The sequence below is a fragment of the Phyllostomus discolor genome, chromosome 13 (assembly GCF_004126475.2).
Source record: "Phyllostomus discolor isolate MPI-MPIP mPhyDis1 chromosome 13, mPhyDis1.pri.v3, whole genome shotgun sequence".
Taxonomy (NCBI): domain Eukaryota; kingdom Metazoa; phylum Chordata; class Mammalia; order Chiroptera; family Phyllostomidae; genus Phyllostomus; species Phyllostomus discolor.
In genome coordinates, this window is record NC_040915.2 from 13,911,734 (window position 1) to 13,931,240 (window position 19,507).

The following is a 19,507-nucleotide window of genomic DNA, read 5'->3' on the forward strand; positions in this document are numbered from 1 at the left end:
TCATTCATTCAACTTGATATCCTCGAAAAATGATATTTTGTGTAAATGTCTCCATTGTTTGTGACAGCGTTTTGAAGCCAGTGTTTTGAAGATAGCATGAAAAAAAAACTTTAAAAACAAAAGCATGTTAAATGGTTTATTTCAGTAGTGATACTTTAACATGGAACACTTATAAATGTAGGATTTGGTGTCATTTCCATAGTGAATGCCTATGGACAAGATTGTGAATAAGTGGACTACCACATTTTTATACCTTCCACCTATTTTCCTCTTAATGTTCTTAATTCATGTAGTTTATAAATGAGAATGAATTCTGTCTTTCTCATTGTACTAAGTTAGCAAAAGACTTCTTCTCAGAATTCTCTGTAGATCAGATCTATAAAAGGCTGTTGCTGGTTGTCAGAAGTTTTTTTCTGTCTGGATTCTGCCTCCATGTTCCTCAACTTGATGACCTCGAAATATCTCACTTCATTTCTGACCTATTTAAAGCATAATTATTTATTAAAGTTGGGTGCTGGTGGAAGATCGGTAAATGTCTGACCAAAAAAACGTGTGTCAAACTTCACTAAGATCTATATCAATGACCAATATGGAGTCTAATGCAACACTGCAGGCCATTGTTCAAAACCAATAAAATATGACAGGAAATGAAATGTCTTTACAACTATTATAAGTGGCATTTGTGAAATAGGCAGTTACATGTTTACCACAAAATGTCTATGTATGGTTTTAGCGGTGCAGTCATGTGAAGTGTGGCTCTCCAAGTAGGATATTGGGGTTCCTGGCTTTATGAAGCAAATATCTCACATGCTCAAGTCCTAGGCCAGTAGTTGGAATTTACTCATTTGGTGTGCTGAGAAATTCAACCCCAGTCAGGGACTAACCTAATCTGGAACTAATGACTACTTCCATATTCTAAGTATAATATTTCAGTATAGCTCATCATACCAGTTGGTTAGCATCTTGTTTGCTGGGACCTTTTGAGTGTTAATTTCAACATTTTTCTAGTATAGTGTTGTATTTTCTGGTATTTTACATGTAAATAAAATATGCAATTGTGTGAGTATACTTCATATATTCTACTGTATTCAGATATACCATCACTAGGGGGGAGCAGACAATGTTACTGACACTTTGTGAGGCAGAAATGTAGTTATTGAGTACTTTTAAAGTATATTTTGTTGATTATGCTATTACAGTTGTTCCAACTTTTTTGAAAAAGAGTATTTCCCTATCCAACTTATTAGATGCTTCAAAAACATTTTTAAACAATCAGAAGAAAGAGTCACTAAATTCAGTGAGCTACTGGAAATAAACTTCCTAGGAACTATTTTCTTCATTCCAAGTCATCAGAGGAGGTTATATAAGAACAGGAATGGGAACCATGCCTCAGTGCATAGGCCACAGTGACTTTGTGTTGCAAGGCAAAATATTCTCCTGGTAACTTTGAGGACTGATGTTACATTTGGTAACTAGGAAAATATCGTGCAATGGGAAGGAAAAGAAAAGGCTAACTCTTTCCTGGTTATATTATTTCTTTGAGTGAGGAAGAAGAAAGGTATTGGATGGTAAATATCCATTGTGCCCTTTTTAAGACAGTGTCAGCATTACTGATATTCTCTGAAAAAGTTGAAATGAATCATCATTGAGGTACCCAAAAAGTAAAGGAAAACAAGGAAAGAAGCATAAAACTTTAGTCAGTGTGTTTCTAATTAATAAGAATTCAAAATTACTGTACCATAAGATCGTTCAGACCAAGTCTGTGTTACACTCATCTTTCTATTACTAGTGCGGAATAATTATGTTGACAATTTATGTGCCGAATATATGTGATTTCCCTAAAACCTGGGATAATGAAGTTTCTGGTGGTGCAAACTAAGTATTATTAAATATATAGACATAAAAAATGTTCCAGTCAAGCACACGATTGTATTCGAAACGCCTGTAACTGCTTAGACTGAAGGGGCAGAGGCTGCAGTTTCCTACCGCGGGCTCCGGGCGCCGCTGTTGGCCCGAGTGCAGAGCTTGGAGGGCGACCGCCTCGCGCAGCCGCAGCTCACTTTCCTCCTCTCAGACTCGCTAGAGCCTGCCTTTCCACCGCTTCCTCCTCTGGAAAAGAAGAACCCTGACCCCCCACGCAGGAGGTAAAGCCTGTTCGGAGCTCCGGACATCTGCAACCCGGAGATTACTGGTCATCGGCGTCTTCGGGCCGGTGAGCAAGCCGAGGGGAGCCAGAGGGATGGGGAGCGGCGCTGGGCTCAGGGGCTGGGCTGAGCGGCGGCCGGTGCTCTTTCCCTTGCTGCTGCTGTCTTTGTTGTGCCCGGCGCTGTCGGAGCCGATCCGCTACACGATTCCCGAGGAAATGCCCGAGGGCTCGGTGGTGGGGAACCTCGCCAAGGACCTGGGACTCAGTGTCCGCGAGTTACCGACTCGAAAACTGCGCGTCGGTTCTGAGAAGCCTTACTTCATTGTGAGCGCAGAGCGCGGGGAGTTACTTGTGAGCAGCAGGCTGGACCGGGAGCAGATGTGCGGGAAGAAGCCAGTTTGTGCTCTGGAATTTGAGGTGGTTGCTGAAAATCCGTTGAACTTTTACCACGTGAGCGTGGAGATCGAAGATGTTAATGACCACACCCCCAAATTCCCGCAAAGTTCCTTTGAGTTGCAAATTAGTGAGTCCACAAAGCCTGAGGCACGATTTATCTTAGGATCTGCCCAAGATGCAGATATTGGTACCAACTCACTACAGAATTACCAGCTAAGTCCCAGTGATCATTTCTTACTCGTGAATAAGGAAAAATTAGATGGTAGTAAATACCCTGAGCTAGTACTGAAGATGCCTTTAGACCGGGAGGAGCAGAAGTCCTACCACTTGACCTTGACTGCCCTGGACTGCGGGCATCCACCCCTAAGCAGCACTGCACAGATACAAGTCCTAGTGACTGATGCCAATGATAACCCTCCAGTGTTCAGCCAAGAGGTCTACAGGGTGAGCCTACTGGAAAACGTGTTCCCAGGCACCACTGTGATTCGAGTGATGGCCACTGACCAGGACGAGGGTGTCAATGCTGAGATCACCTTCTCTTTCACTGAAGCAGGCCAGATTACCCAGTTTGACCTGAATTCTACTACTGGGGAAATTATTACTCGACATATGTTAGATTTTGAGGAAGTCAAAGAGTATTCGATAGTTTTGGAAGCTAGGGATGGTGGTGGAATGATTGCCCAATGTACCGTGGAGATAGAAGTCCTAGACGTAAATGATAATATCCCAGAAGTGTTATTCCAGTCTCTACCAGATCTTATCATGGAGGACACCAGGCTCGGAACATATATTGCTTTACTTAAAATCCGTGACAAGGATTCTGGAGATAATGGAGAAGTAACTTGTAAATTAGAAGGTGATGTTCCGTTTAAATTGCTAACTTCTTCAAGAAACACTTATAAATTAGTAACAGATCAAGTTCTAGACCGGGAGCAGATCCCTGAATACAATGTTACCATAACAGCCACCGACAAGGGCAAGCCACCCCTCTCCTCCAGCACCACCATCACAGTACACATTGGAGATGTCAATGACAACGCCCCGGTTTTCCAACAGTCCGCCTACCTGGTTCACGTGCCAGAAAACAACCCGCCTGGGGCCTCCATTGCTCAGGTCAGCGCCTCCGATCCCGACCTGGGACCCAACGGCCAAGTCTCCTACTCCATCGTGGCCAGTGACCTGGAGCCACAGGCGCTGTCGTCCTACGTGTCCGTGAACCCGCAGAGCGGTGTGGTGTTCGCGCAGCGCGCCTTCGACCACGAACAGCTGCGCGCCTTCCAACTGACGCTGCAGGCTCGCGACCAGGGCTCGCCGGTGCTCAGCGCCAACATCAGCCTGCGCGTGTTGGTGACCGACCGCAACGACAACCCGCCAAGGGTGCTTTACCCTGCGCTGGGGCCCGACAGCTCTGCGCTCTTCGACACAGTGCCGCGCGCCGCGCAGCCCGGCTACCTGGTCACCAAGGTGGTGGCGGTGGACGCCGACTCGGGACACAATGCCTGGCTATCCTACCACGTGCTGCAGGCCAGCGAGCCTGGACTGTTCAGCTTGGGGCTGCGCACGGGGGAGGTGCGCACAGCGCGTGCTTTGGGTGAAAGGGACGCTGTCCGTCAGCGCCTGCTGGTCGCTGTGCGCGATGGGGGACAGCCGCCCCTCTCGGCCACTGCCACGCTGCTCCTGGTCTTCGCCGACAGTCCTCAAGAGGTACTGCCAGACCTCAGTGACCGCCTCACACCCTCTGACCCCCAGGCTGAGCTGCAGTTTTATCTGGTGGTGGCCTTGGCCTTGATCTCCGTGCTCTTCCTCTTGGCGGTGATTCTGGCGGTAGCCCTGCGCCTTCGACGCTCCTCCAGCCACACCACCTGGAGTTGCTTTGAGCCGGGTCTCTGTACTAAGACTGGACCTGTGGTCCCTCCCAACTACAGCCAGGGAACATTGCCCTATTCCTACAATCTGTGCGTTGCCCAAGCTGGAAAGACAGAGTTTAATTTTCTAAAATGTAAGGAACAGTTGAGCTCAGGACAAGATATACTTTGTGGTGATTCATCTGGGGCCTTATTTCCACTTTGTAATTCCAATGAGTCGACTTCCCATCAGGTGAGTTTCCTTTAAGCATAACTTGCTCCTTATGGCCTACCCAGTTCTCCATACTCACAGGGAAACATGCAATTTTCAAATCTAAAAGTTGTGTTAAGAAAACTGTAGCAAGTCAAAAAGCTGTCATATCATTGTTCAAGGGATATTGAAATCAGAGCAATAATGTGTCTTTCAGGGATGTCTTATCAGGCTCAGAAAGGAAGCAGCAAGGGTGTGATTTTGTCTACAAAGGAAAATATTGGGCAATGGGATAGGATCTCTCATAAAAGCTTATGAGATTTTTTCCTAAATGTTCCTTCCTGTCACTTAGTAGGTGTTTTTTCTTAGCTTGGACATATTGTAAATGTAAAAGTAGGCAGTCATTTAAATAAGTCTTTAGAGCAAAAGTAAGCTAAAATTCTCTATTTTCTTAACTGATTTAACTTGTGGTTTCCATACTAATCTGATGTTTTCTCACGTATTTACTTCCCTTTTATTTCCAAAGCACCTAGAACACTGTATCTTACCCTGGATTTTTATGTAGATGAGCCCATTGTAACTCTATGCAATGTATTGTGTGTGTAAAATCCTTTGGTTTAGCAGTAGGTCCATTGTGCTCACCAGAAGACAAAAGCATGTTCTCCCTACTTGCAGCATAGGTTTTTGTAGCTTAATTTGTATTGAAGCTCATTCTGTAGACTCTTTCGTCAAACAAAAAAGTGTTTTGAACTGTGGGTTTTTTTTGCAACTTAAATATAGCTAGATGTCTTCTAGTTATTATATTATCTCTAGGAGAAAAAGAGTTGAATCCCTCAAATTCTACACAAAATGGCTAATCTGATGTGTAAACAAGTATATACACATGGTCATACATCTTTTCAGCCTTTTGCTAGATTTCCCTTAGCTTCCCCTTTACATACTTCTGAAGACACATTTGTTTGTATCAGCACTCTTTAAATTTACTTTATTTTATTGTTGTTCAAGTACAGTTTTCTGCCTTTTCCCGGCCCCTTCCCCCCACCCCAGCCATCCCCACCTCCCTCCCCTGAGTCCACACCCCCCCTTGGTTTTGTCCATGTGTCCTTTATAGTTGTTTCTATGTTTGGCACTTTCTGACTCCTTGGTGATAATTATGTGTTCCTCATTTTTTCTAGTTCTTTTGATCAAAGTACCCATAAAGGTACAAGTAACTTTAGACATATGTCTCCCTTAAGAATTTAATTAAGTCTCTCACTGGTGGAAGAATGGATTGGAGACTTCGTTTTAAATTCATTTGTACCTTTCAAGTGTCCTGAAATAGAAAAAGTATAAATAATAAAACAGGAAAACCATATAATCTCTGATAAAACTAGAAAGTACAATAACTTAACCTGTTGAGATTTTATAATATTAATTTGAAATATTACCAATGTGACATTTTAAATGAAAATTAAAAAGCAAAAAAACCTACAGATATCTTACTATAATGATTAATTAGTTCAAACCAAATAAAACAACTTTTGAATCAATCATCTTTAATTCATCTATTTTAGTCTAAGAGTGAATTACCTGCCAGTGAAAACTGGAGTTTTTACTTATATGAAGACATTTACAATAAAGCTTAGAGCATAATAAATAAAATTTGATAATATGTTTTTAAAAGAGTAAATGTCTTCCAGAAGTGTGAGTAATTTAATATAATGCTAACCCATATATCTAATTATTTTATAATACTTTGTAAAACTTTAACTCTACTTCATCCATCCCATACTTCTTGGCACTTACTTTTAAAGTATGAACTCAGGGGCAAATCACATAAATACAAAACAAACTGTAAAAAGGGAGTTGTATTTTTTTTTTCTCCGTAATCTAGCAAAAAGTATTACAATTTTAAGTCAGTGCAGTAACTGTTTAGGGCTCTAAGCGCCGCTGTTCACCTAGCTTGGAGATAAATGTAACCAAATGCCATCCGGATATTCAGGGTTCCCACCTCACAAAACCCTGCAGATCCCACAAATCAACTGCAGGGCTGCAGCGAACTCCGAACTCCATCCTAATCTGGGACATTCCAGCCTTCCATTGGGTGGTCTGCGTAGCTGCAGCATAAAGGTAAACAAGACACATCTGCTCAATGAAGATTCTGAGTGGATTCCATAATGAAAGAGCAATGGCCGCTCCAAACAATTACAGAGGACGGGGTGAGCTTGTCTTGCTGTGTGCGCTCCTGGGCACGCTGTGGGAGATGGGGAGGGGACAAATTCACTATTCCATGCCAGAAGAGAGCGACAAAGGATCCTTCGTGGGAAACATCTCCAAGGACCTGGGGCTGGAGTCACAAGAACTGGCAAAGCACGGAGTCCGCATCGTCTCCAGAGGTAGGACGCAGCTTTTTGCTCTAAACCAGCGAGGTGGCAGCTTGGTCACCGCGGGCAGGATAGACCGGGAGGAGCTCTGTGCTCAGAGCACTAGGTGCCTAGTAAATATCAACATCCTGGTTGAGGATAGAGGAAAACTTTTTGGGATAGAAATAGAAATCACTGATATCAATGATAATAACCCGAAATTCCAGGCTGAAAATCTGGAAATAAAAATTAACGAAATCGCTGTGCCTGGCACACACTATCCACTCCCAGAGGCTGTTGACCCAGATGTGGGCTTGAATTCCCTGCAGAGCTACCAGCTCAGCCCCAATCACCACTTCTCCCTGGACATGCGAACTGGGGAGGATGGGACTATAAACCCTGAGTTGGTGCTAGAGCATGCCCTGGACCGTGAGAAAGAGGCTGCTCACAACTTGGTGCTCATCGCCTCAGATGGAGGGGAACCTCGTCGCTCCAGCACAGCGCACATCAAAGTGACAGTGTTGGATGTGAATGACAATGCCCCAGTGTTTGCTCAACCAATTTACAGAGTGACAGTCCCAGAGAACGTGCCCCCTGGCACCCTACTGCTTACTGTAAGAGCTAGTGACCTGGATGAGGGAGCCAATGGAGAAGTGGCATATAAATTCTGGAAAATTAGTGAAAAACAATCCCCGTTATTCCAGCTTAATGAAAACACTGGAGAAATATCAACAGCAAAGAGTCTAGATTATGAAGAATGTGTGTTTTATGAAATGGAAATACAAGCTGAAGATGTGGGGGCTCTTATGGGGAAGACCAAAGTGCTCATTTCAGTGGAAGACATAAATGACAATAGACCTGAAGTGACTGTTACATCTTTGTTTAGCCCAGTCTTGGAAAATACTCTTCCTGGAACAGTAATTGCCTTCTTAAATGTGCATGACCGAGACTCTGGGAAGAATGGTCAAGTTGTCTGTTACATACATGACAATTTGCCTTTTCAATTAGAAAAGTCAATAGATAACTATTATAAATTAGTGACATGGAAATATTTGGACCGAGAAAAGATCTCCATGTACAATATCACAGTGATGGCCTCAGACCTAGGAACCCCACCTTTATCTACTGAAACTCATATCATTTTGCAAGTGGCAGACACCAATGACAATCCACCCACTTTCTCTCATGCCTCTTACTCAGCCTATATCCTGGAGAACAACCCTAGAGGAGCTTCCATCTTCTCTGTGACTGCCCACGATCCTGACAGTGACCACAATGCTCAGGTCACTTATGCCCTGATGGAGGACACTACCATGGGGGCTCCTCTCTCCTCTTGCGTCTCCATCAACTCTGACACTGGTGTGCTGTATGCACTGTGTTCCTTCGACTATGAGCAGATCAGAGACTTACAGCTACTGGTGATTGCCAGGGACCATGGAGACCCTCCACTCAGTACCAATGTGTCACTGAGTCTGTTCATTCTGGACCAGAATGACAACATGCCTGAAATTCTGTATCCCTCGATCCCCACCGATGGTTCCACGGGTGTGGAGCTGGCACCCCGCTCTGCAGAACCTGGCTACCTGGTGACCAAGGTGGTGGCTGTGGACAGAGACTCAGGCCAGAATGCCTGGCTGTCCTACCGTCTGCTCAAGGCCAGTGAGCCAGGGCTGTTTGTGGTGGGGCTGCACACAGGTGAGGTACGCACTGCGCGTGCCCTGCTGGACAGAGATGCACTCAAGCAGAGCCTGGTGATAGCAGTCCAGGACCATGGCCAGCCTCCTCTCTCAGCCACTGTCACACTCACTGTAGCCGTGGCAGACAGCATCCCAGATGTCTTAGCTGACCTGGGCAACATCAAGAACCCCACCAACTCTGATGATTCAGACCTCACATTGTACCTGGTAGTGGCCGTGGCCATTGTCTCCTGTGTCTTCCTTGCATTTGTGGTTGTGCTGCTGGTGCTCAGACTATGGAGATGGCACAAGTCTAGTCTCCTTCAGCCTTCAGGCAGAGGGCTAGTGGGCCTGCCAGCCTCAAGCTTTGTGGGTGTGGAAGGAGTACAGGCGTTCCTGCAGACCTATTCGCATGAGGTCTCTCTCACTGCAGACTCAGGGAAGAGTCATCTGATATTCCCACAGCCCAATTATGCCGACACACTCATAAGCCAAGAGAGCTGTGAGAAAAATAATTCTTTATTAACATCCATAGATTTTCATGAAGGTAAGGATGAGGCTGCTTCTGTACAGGTGAGTTCAGTTTTTCTTTACATTTATTTCTGATGAATTTTAAAAAATAAATTTATGTGTTTTGAAACACATATTTCGAAGAAAGTTTAAAATATTTTAAGTTATACCACAAAATTTTAGGGGTTATTTTAGTAGTGGTATTATAAAATTGAGCTCTAACTGTCATAGTTTGCTTAATTTGCTTCCCAAAAGATTGGACACAACTGTTTAAATGTGAACTCCCAACCTTTTAAAGGCTTCCATATTTTACTGTAATTATGACTTATCATTCCTTCACTTAAGAAGCAGTTGCCCAACCACAGAAGGTAAGTTTGTTTTATATATAGGAATATGTATGTTCCTAAATTAGAGCTGAGGGGAAATTATTGAGATTCCTAAATCCTTGGATAAGTTTAATAGAAATAAAGTACATCAGAATTTTTAGCATTGTGTTCAAGGTTTGAACCTAAAACTAAGCTCTGAAAGATTTCTTCATTTTAAACTGCTTTTCTGAACCCTGTGTATGCATTAGTACCCTTCAAAACTTTAATGCTTCTTATATTCCCAAATGTAAACATATTTTCAATGGTGGATCCTGGTGGTATGTTTGACTGGTCTCTAAACATTGAGTTTGTGTGTCAGTGGTCACCCAGCCTCATACAAATAGAGACATGGAATCTAAAGTCTGAAAGAGCCATTGCTCTTTCCCCAAAAACAAACCAACAAAATCGGATTTGAAGTAAAATATATTTTAAACTGTTGAAAGAGACTTTTGTAAAATACAGAAGACCATGTTTCAGTAGAATTCCAATGAGTTGTTTTGATGGTGCAGCCACGTGAAATGTGCTGTGTTCTGTGGTAAGAGAGTTTGAGAATGTGAGATCGAAGAACAGAAATTGCATGTACACAAATTCTAAACAAGCTAATCAATTCAATTAAATGTGATTCTGTCTGAACTCTGTATATGTCTTCTGTATTCCTTATTATAGCATTTTAAAAGATTTTATTTATCTTTAGAGAGAGGGGAAGGGAGAGAGAAAGAGAGGGAGAGAAACATCAATGTGTGGTTGCCTCTCACATGACCCCAACTGGGGCCCTGGCCTGCAACCCAGCATGTGCCCTGACAGGACTGAACCCTCAACCCTGTGGTTCACAGGCCAGCACTCAGTCCACTGGCCTGCACCATCCAAGGCCCTTGTTATAGCATTCTAATGAATGCCAATCCCTGATTTTCACCATCAGGTGAAAGCAGGAAATAATTCATTTGTTAGTAATGAAAAAGGCATTTCCCAAGGATGGTGCAGTGTTCCCTCCTATTTTGCATATACAGTTGGTGGGAGTTTCTAATTTTCTGTAATGTTTCTGTAACTTTCTATTTTCTGTAATGTTCGGGTGCACAGTCATTTAAGGTGACAGCTATATTATTGATACTCTGCAATTTTAAAAATATGTGGAAAGTTGCCTTGATAAAAAATAAAATTCTTATCCTTAGTCAAAACAATCACTAATTTTAAAAAATAAAATTATAAAAGTAAAATAAAAGCAAAGTAATTAGAACAAAATATCTCTATATTCAGTACATTTATTTAAATATACTTATCATGAGCTCAATTCCTCCAATTCCAAAGTCATTCCTTCAGTATAACATAGGTACATAAATAAGAAAGTAATGCAGCCTATTGGAATATCCCTTTGTGACTTTATATTGAAGAATGGATAAACACTTCCCCAGTAACTTTTAAGAGTGAACTTACACGTTAGGTATGACATAAGACAAGTAATTTTGAGATATGAAGAAGAGGGTAGAGTGAATCATGCCTTGGCTATATCATAAGGATGGTTTTTACTGAACAAATACTTCCTGAGGAGTCAGAAGAGTAAAAAGAAATTATTTTAATAAAGAGAGTACTGATATTAACAAAAGGAGGAGATGTTTGAGGATTGGCACAAAATCACACAACTTTACCAGTAATTTTAACAGTATTGATGTTATGTTAACATCAATGTGATATGAAATATCATTAATTATGCAGAAATGTTGGGGCAAAACATAGGAATCAGTAAAAGAACGTCGGAATTTATTTAACATGTCATAGCTAATAAAGATATGAATTTGTGAAATCAGAAGATGCTAAACTCTGAGGGCAATACCTGTGTCTTACCCATTGTTATATTGCCATGAATAAGGGCAGAACTTAGTGCAAGGCAAGAGTTCAATATAGGGGCCTGGCTGGGGGGGCCTGGCTTGTGTAGCTCAGTGGATTGAGCACGGGCTGCAGACCAAAGGATCGCTGGTTCGATTCCCAGTCAGGGCACATGCCTGGGTTGCAGGCCATGGCCCCAATGGGGGCGCGTGAGAAGCAACCACACGTTGATGTTTCTCTCCTTCTTTCTCCTTCCCTTCTCCTCTCTCTAAAAAAAATAGAGAGTGCACTGTAGGTTTGTAGAATGGTGAAATGAATGCACCAATACAAGGTGAGGAAAAGTAGGTATACAATTGTGAGCAAAAGTTTGTTCTTGTATTACTATTTATTAAGTATTGTATATTTTCCATAGAAACAACTGTAAGCCTACTTTTGCTCCACACTATATATGTAGGTTTGTATAAAAACTCAACATGATATGTCTAATAATTTGAAAACTACAGTAAAGATACCTGAGAGAAGACCTTATAATGTGAGATATAAATATAATAATGAAAAACAGGGCTTGTTCAGTCAAGCACACGATTGTATTCGAAACGCCTGTAACTGCTTAGACTGAAGGGGCAGAGGCTGCAGTTTCCTACCGCGGGCTCCGGGCGCCGCTGTTGGCCCGAGTGCAGAGCTTGGAGGGCGACCGCCTCGCGCAGCCGCAGCTCACTTTCCTCCTCTCAGACTCGCTAGAGCCTGCCTTTCCACCGCTTCCTCCTCTGGAAAAGAAGAACCCTGACCCCCCACGCAGGAGGTAAAGCCTGTTCGGAGCTCCGGACATCTGCAACCCGGAGATTACTGGTCATCGGCGTCTTCGGGCCGGTGAGCAAGCCGAGGGGAGCCAGAGGGATGGGGAGCGGCGCTGGGCTCAGGGGCTGGGCTGAGCGGCGGCCGGTGCTCTTTCCCTTGCTGCTGCTGTCTTTGTTGTGCCCGGCGCTGTCGGAGCCGATCCGCTACACGATTTCCGAGGAAATGCCCGAGGGCTCGGTGGTGGGGAACCTCGCCAAGGACCTGGGACTCAGTGTCCGCGAGTTACCGACTCGAAAACTGCGCGTCGGTTCTGAGAAGCCTTACTTCACTGTGAGCGCAGAGCGCGGGGAGTTACTTGTGAGCAGCAGGCTGGACCGGGAGCAGATGTGCGGGAAGAGGCCAGTTTGTGCTCTGGAATTTGAGGCGGTTGCTGAAAATCCGTTGAACTTTTACCACGTGAGCGTGGAGATCGAAGATGTTAATGACCACACCCCCAAATTCCCGCAAAGTTCCTTTGAGTTGCAAATTAGTGAGTCCACACTGCCAGGCACGAGATTTATATTAGAAGTAGCAGAAGATGTAGACATTGGCCTAAACTCTTTGCAGAATTATAAACTGTCTCTCAGCCCTAGTTTCTCATTGATAAATAAGGAGAAAAAAGATGGTAGTAAATACCCAGAACTGAAATTGGAGAAACCCTTAGACCGGGAACAACAGAGTTATCATCGTTTAGTTCTTACTGCTTTGGACGGCGGAGATCCACCCCTAAGCGGCACTACAGAGCTCAGGATCCAGGTCACTGATGCCAATGATAACCCCCCTGTATTCAACCAGGACATATACAGAGTCAGTCTACCAGAAAACGTGCCCCCAGGCACCTCTGTGCTGCAAGTGTCAGCTACGGACCTGGACGAGGGTGCCAACTCAGAAATAACTTATTCCTTCTACAGGAGTGGGCAAGTTTTCCATCTGAATTCAAAGAGTGGGGAAATTACCACTTTGAGGACACTGGATTTTGAAGAAATCAAAGAATATTCTATAGTAGTGGAAGGAAGGGATGGTGGAGGATTGGCTGCACAATGTACAGTTGAAATTAACATTCAAGATGAAAATGACAACATTCCAGAAATTACATTCCATTCTCTGGTAGAAATGATTTTGGAAAATGCAGTGCCGGGAATGTTAATTGCATTGATCAAAATACATGACCAAGATTCTGGGGAAAATGGGGAGGTTAATTGTAGATTAGAGGATGAAGTCCCTTTTCAGATAATCTCTTTGTCCAAAAGTTCATATAAATTGGTAACAGCCAGAGCCCTCGACCGGGAGCAGATCCCTGAATACAACGTCACCATCACAGCCACCGACAAGGGCAAGCCGCCCCTCTCCTCCAGCACCACCATCACAGTACACATTGGAGATGTCAATGACAACGCCCCGGTTTTCCAACAGTCTGCCTACCTGGTTCACGTGCCAGAAAACAACCCGCCTGGGGCCTCCATTGCTCAGGTCAGCGCCTCCGACCCCGACCTGGGACCCAATGGCCAAGTCTCCTACTCCATCGTGGCCAGCGACCTGGAGCCACAGGCGCTGTCGTCCTACGTGTCCGTGAACGCGCAGAGTGGCGTGGTGTTCGCGCAGCGCGCCTTCGACCACGAGCAGCTCCGCGCCTTCCAGCTGACGCTGCAGGCTCGCGACCAGGGCTCGCCAGCGCTCAGCGCCAACGTCAGCCTGCGCGTGTTGGTGACCGACCGCAACGACAACCCGCCAAGGGTGCTTTACCCCGTGCTGGGGCCCGACGGCTCTGCGCTCTTCGACACAGTGCCGCGCGCCGCTCAGCCCGGCTACCTGGTCACCAAGGTGGTGGCGGTGGACGCAGACTCGGGACACAATGCCTGGCTGTCCTACCACGTGCTGCAGGCCAGCGAGCCTGGACTGTTCAGCCTGGGGCTGCGCACGGGGGAGGTGCGCACAGCGCGTGCTTTGGGTGAAAGGGACGCTGTCCGTCAGCGCCTGCTGGTCGCTGTGCGCGATGGGGGACAGCCGCCTCTCTCGGCCACTGCCACGCTGCTCCTGGTCTTCGCCGACAGTCCTCAAGAGGTACTGCCAGACCTCAGTGACCGCCTCACACCCTCTGACCCCCAGGCTGAGCTGCAGTTTTACCTGGTGGTGGCCTTGGCCTTGATCTCCGTGCTCTTCCTCTTGGCGGTGATTCTGGCGGTTGCCCTGCGCCTTCGACGCTCCTCTAGCCCCACCACCTGGAGTTGCTTTGAGCCGGGTATCTGTACTAAGACTGGACCTGTTGTTCCTCCCATCTACAGTGAAGGGACTTTACCTTATTCCTACAATCTGTGCGTTGCCCAAGCTGGAAAGACAGAGTTTAATTTTCTAAAATGTAAGGAACAGTTGAGCTCAGGACAAGATATACTTTGTGGTGATTCATCTGGGGCCTTATTTCCACTTTGTAATTCCAATGAGTCGACTTCCCATCCTGAAACACTAACGGTGAGTTTTGTTTAAGTGTCTAGTCCTTTTCATCATCTACCCAATTGTTCACATTTATATGAAAACATACACCCAATTCTAGTGAGTTGTCTTAGCCTGACAGAAAGCTGTACTTCCATGCTTTGAGGGAAGTGGTGAATTGAAGGAAGTTATGTTCAGCAAAATAGAGTTACCTTACCAAAGTTTGGATTTACAAAATAGTGAGAGTGTGCTCTTCTTTCACAGCAAAAGTATTGTACCAAAATTTTTTTAATCCTCACCTGAGGATTTGTTTCTTGATTGTAGAGAAAGTGAGAGAGAGGGAGGGAAGAGAGAGAGAGAAACACCAATGTGAGAGAAACACAATTGGTTGCCTCTCTCCTATGTGCTGAGGGTGAGGGTGGATGGAAGCAAGATAGGTATGTGGTGTGCACTGACCAGGGATGGAACCTGCAACCTTTTGATGTATGGATGAGGCTCCAATCAGCTGAGCATCCAGCCAGGGCAATTTTTTACTAATTTCTTACTTCTTTTTCGGAGCCATTGAAATGTACTCACTAGTTTTCTCATTCCTTATTTAACATGTTAAAAGTTTTATTATAACTAAGCATTAAAGTAGGCAATCATTTAAACCATCCTTGAGTAAAGAAAATACTACCAGGTATTTTTCTTCACTGATTTCACTGGTACTGTTTCTGTCCCCTTTTTAATGTTAATTCATCATGTCTAATTCTTTATATCTACCTATTTATGAGTCTTTGAATGCTTTAAAATTGTAAGAAAAATAACCTGCATGTGTTGTGTGTGTGTGTGAGAATGATACTCAATGAACTCACTAGAAAAATCCAAATCAGTATCTAAATTCCTTCAAGTTTTCTTGAATGTAAAATTTTCCTTTTCCTCTTCATAGTTATCAGAAGGAGAAACTTGATAAAAGAAAAGCAAATGCTGTTGCCTCTATCACGTACTCTCATCCCAGACCTATATATTTTTTAAAAAAGATAAAGGGGGAAAGGCACTAGATCTGTCTTATTATTTCAGAGCCTTAAACATCAGTGACTAGAACTTTTCTCATCATCATTGTATCTGTAGAAGGCAAGGAGAATGCTAAGTTTTCCATTTAAAGGCAAAAGGTTCCAATTTCATGCATACACAAATTTACCATTCAATGAGTACCAGTCTTTTGCTTGGTTTCCCCTAGGAACTGCCTTAGTAAATGGTGTCTTTACAAACTGCTGAAAGAAATGTCTTATAATGGCACTTATTTTTTTACTTGCTAGAGGTAATAATTTGTCTATGTCTTGTGTTCTTTTTTTAATTTTTAAAAAGATTTTATTTTTATTTATTTATATTTAGAGAGAGGGGAAAGGAGGGAGAATGAGAGGGAGAGAAATATCAATGTGTGGTTGCCTCTTACATGGCCCCCACTGGAGACCTGGCCCACAACCCAGGCATGTGCCCTGACTGGGAATCACACCGGTGACACTTTGGTTCACAGCCTGTGCTCAGTCCACTGAGCTACACCAGCCAGGGCTGTCTTGTGTTCTTTTCCCCAAATTATTACATAAGTTTCAGTAACTCTGAGAATAAGAAGTTTAAGGCTACTTTAAAACTGTGTGATTTCTTGATGAAAGGATTAAATGAAAACCTGCTTTTCAGTGTATGTTCATCTGAATGTTCCAAATGCATTGGGTATTCATATAGAACACTTTTAAAAAATGAAGTAGCATAAATTTTACAATTGCAAATATGTAAAATTTAAAAACCAATGCTTTTTAAATTTTGCAATATTAGGTGAGAAAGTCTATCACTATTGCCTAATTTAAATTATTTTTGTAAATAAAACTTTAAGAAAACCTGACTCGAGAAATTTTACTATCGAAATAATTCACCTTATAAAATAACTTGAAAATGAAAAATCTATCCATATATATTCATTCAGTATAAGTTATGTAAGATACATGCATGTCCAAAATTAAAAATAGCCAATTTTTACCCAGAACTGGAGTAAGTTAATTTGATATTAAGAAAAATATCAATTTAATAATATACTTAATAGAAATTCCATTCCACTTCATTTTCAACTAAGATATCCACAAAGATGATTTCTTTTGAAATATGAATATAAGAAACAGAAATCTAAAAATCATAATTAGAAGAGAGTAGTGTTGTCTTTCAGTCGTCTCTGATAAATACTGAATGGCGTATCTCAGCGAGTGTAGTAATGGCTTAGGACTCTGAGCGTCGCTGTTCACCAACTCTAAGAAAAGCTCAAACGGCTGCATCCGGATATTATAATTTGCAACTACACAAAGCCTGGCGGATCCCTAAGAACGACTCTGGGACTGCAACAAAACTAAGACTCTTAATCCGAGCACTCCGGGTTTCTCCTGAGGAAAGACATCACCACAATTTGCAGGAGGAAAAAAGAACCGAAGGAGTCAGTGTACACAGGAAGCAGTCTGAAAAAATCCGGAGTGAAGCAACAATGGCGGCTCGAACGAATAGCCCGAACCACAGAGGACTGGTCCTGTTGTGCCTTTTCCTGGGGAGATTGTGGGAGATCCAGGCCAGCCAGATCCGCTACTCCGTGCCTGAAGAGACAGTAAAAGGCTATATTGTGGGCAACATCTCCAAGGACTTAGGACTGGAGCCCCGGGAGCTGGCGGAGCGCGGAGTCCGCATCGTCTCCAGAGGTAGGACGCAGCTTTTTGCTCTGAACCCGCGAGGTGGCGTCTTGGTCACCGCGGGCAGAATAGACAGGGAGGAGCTCTGTGCTCAGAGCGCACGATGTGTGTTTAACTTTAAAGTCCTGGTTGAAGACAGAGCGCAACTTTATGGAATAGAAATAGAAGTCACTGATGTGAACGACAATGCTCCAAAATTCCAGGCCGAAAATCTGGAAATAAAAATTAATGAAATCACTGTGCCTGGCACACGCTATCCACTCCCAGAGGCTATTGACCCAGATGTGGGCTTGAATTCCCTGCAGAGCTACCAGCTCAGCCCCAATCACCACTTCTCCCTGGATGTGCAAACTGGGGAGGATGGGACTATGAACCCAGGGCTGGTGCTAGAGCATGCCCTGGACCGAGAGGAAGAGGCTGCTCACCACCTGGTGCTCATTGCGTCAGATGGAGGGGAACCTCGTCGCTCCAGCACAGCGCACATCAAAGTGACAGTGTTGGATGTGAATGACAATGCCCCAGTGTTTGCTCAACCAATTTACAGAGTGACAGTCCCAGAGAACGTGCCCCCTGGCACCCTACTGCTTACTATAAGAGCTAGTGACCTGGATGAGGGAGCCAATGGAGAAGTGGCATATAAATTCTGGAAAATTAGTGAAAAACAATCCCCGTTATTCCAGCTTAATGAAAACACTGGGGAAATATCAACAGCAAAGACTCTAGATTATGAGGATTGTGCATTTTATGAAATGCAAATACAAGCTGAAGATGGTGGGGGGTTGAAGGCATGGACAAAAGTGCTCATTTCGGTGGAAGATGTAAATGACAATAGACCAGAAATGATCGTTACGTCTCTGTTTAGTCCAGTCAGGGAGGATGCTCCTCAAGGAACTGTAATCGTTCTTTTCAATGCTCATGACCGAGACTCTGGGAAGAATGGTCAAGTTGTTTGTTCCATCCAGGAGATCCTACCTTTTCAGCTAGAAAAGTCAATGGAAGACTACTACAAATTGTTGACATCCCAACTTCTTGATCGAGAAAAAACCTCTGAATACAACATCACAGTGACTGCAACAGACAGAGGAACACCACCGCTGTCCACAGAAATTCACATCACTGTGCATGTGGTCGACATCAATGACAATTCACCTTCCTTCTCTCAAACCTCCTACTCAGTCTATCTCCCTGAGAACAACCTTAGAGGCACCTCCATCTTCTCTGTGACAGCCCATGACCCTGACAGCAATGAGAATGCCCGAGTTATTTATTCCTTGGCTGAAGACACCATCCAAGGGGAACCTCTCTCTTCCTATGTCTCCATCAACTCAGACACTGGTGTGCTTTACGCACTTCGCTCCTTCGACTATGAGCAGTTTCGGGATCTACAGATGCAGGTGATTGCCACTGATAGTGGGGACCCGCCACTCAGCAGCAACGTGTCACTGAGTCTATTTGTGCTGGACCAGAATGACAACACACCAGAGATTCTGTACCCCTCACTTCCCACTGATGGTTCCACTGGGGTGGAGTTGGCACCCCGCTCTGCAGAACCTGGCTACCTGGTGACCAAGGTCGTGGCAGTGGACAGAGACTCAGGCCAGAATGCCTGGCTGTCCTACCGCCTGCTCAAGGCCAGTGAGCCAGGGCTCTTTGTGGTGGGGCTGCACACAGGAGAGGTGCGCACTGCTCGGGCCCTGCAGGACAGAGACTCACTCAAGCAGAGCCTGGTGGTGGCTGTTCAGGACCATGGACAGCCTCCTCTCTCAGCAACTGTCACACTCACTGTGGCCATGGCTGACAGCATCCCAGAAGTCCTGGCTGATCTGAGCAGTCTTGAGCCCTCTGCCAACCCTGATGACTCCAGCCTCACACTGTACCTGGTGGTGGCAGTGGCTGCTGTCTCTTGCGTCTTTCTCGCTTTTGTTATCATTCTGCTGGCGCTCAGGCTGAGGCGCTGGCACATGTCACATCTGCTCCAGGCTTCTGGAGGGGGTTTGGCAGGTGTGCCTGCCTCACACTTTGTGGGTGTTGATGGGGTGCGGGCGTTCCTGCAGACCTATTCCCATGAGGTCTCCCTCACTTCGGACTCACGGAAGAGTCACCTGATCTTCCCTCAGCCCAACTATGCTGACACGCTCATCAGCCAGGAGAGCTGTGAGAAAAAGGATCCTTTGTGCCTTTCAGATGATTCCAGGTTTCCTATAGAAGACACTCCTTTGGTTCCAGT

The 19,507-nt window shown here is 44.5% G+C and overlaps 2 protein-coding genes across 12 annotated transcripts in view; both read left to right on the forward strand.

Moving 5' to 3' along the window:
• On the forward strand, positions 1 to 6,055 carry LOC114509222 (protocadherin gamma-B4-like). The gene has a single exon (XM_028527449.2). The coding sequence runs from the start codon at positions 2,240 to 2,242 to the stop codon at positions 4,652 to 4,654; it is 2,415 nt and encodes an 804-aa protein (XP_028383250.1). The 5' UTR covers positions 1 to 2,239; the 3' UTR covers positions 4,655 to 6,055.
• The window catches only part of LOC114509216 (protocadherin gamma-C4), a 140,286-nt gene that overhangs the window by 42,948 nt on the left and 77,831 nt on the right, over positions 1 to 19,507 (forward strand). The window contains exon 1 of one of the 11 annotated variants that reach the window (XM_028527444.2): positions 6,281 to 9,188. The exons of 8 other annotated variants lie outside the window; for them this stretch is intronic. In XM_028527444.2, the coding sequence (XP_028383245.1) occupies positions 6,729 to 9,188 (2,460 nt within the window). In that variant the 5' untranslated portion in view covers positions 6,281 to 6,728. Of the gene's footprint in view, positions 1 to 6,280; positions 9,189 to 11,700; positions 14,615 to 16,564; positions 19,506 to 19,507 lie in introns of those variants that run through there. 2 more of the 11 variants (XM_028527438.2, XM_028527431.2) reach the window with 2 other exon arrangements.

Bases quoted from the DNA above. Each gene is read 5' to 3' on its own strand.
- LOC114509222 (XM_028527449.2), top strand. From the start codon at position 2,240: ATGGGGAGCGGCGCTGGGCTCAGGGGCTGGGCTGAGCGGCGGCCGGTG.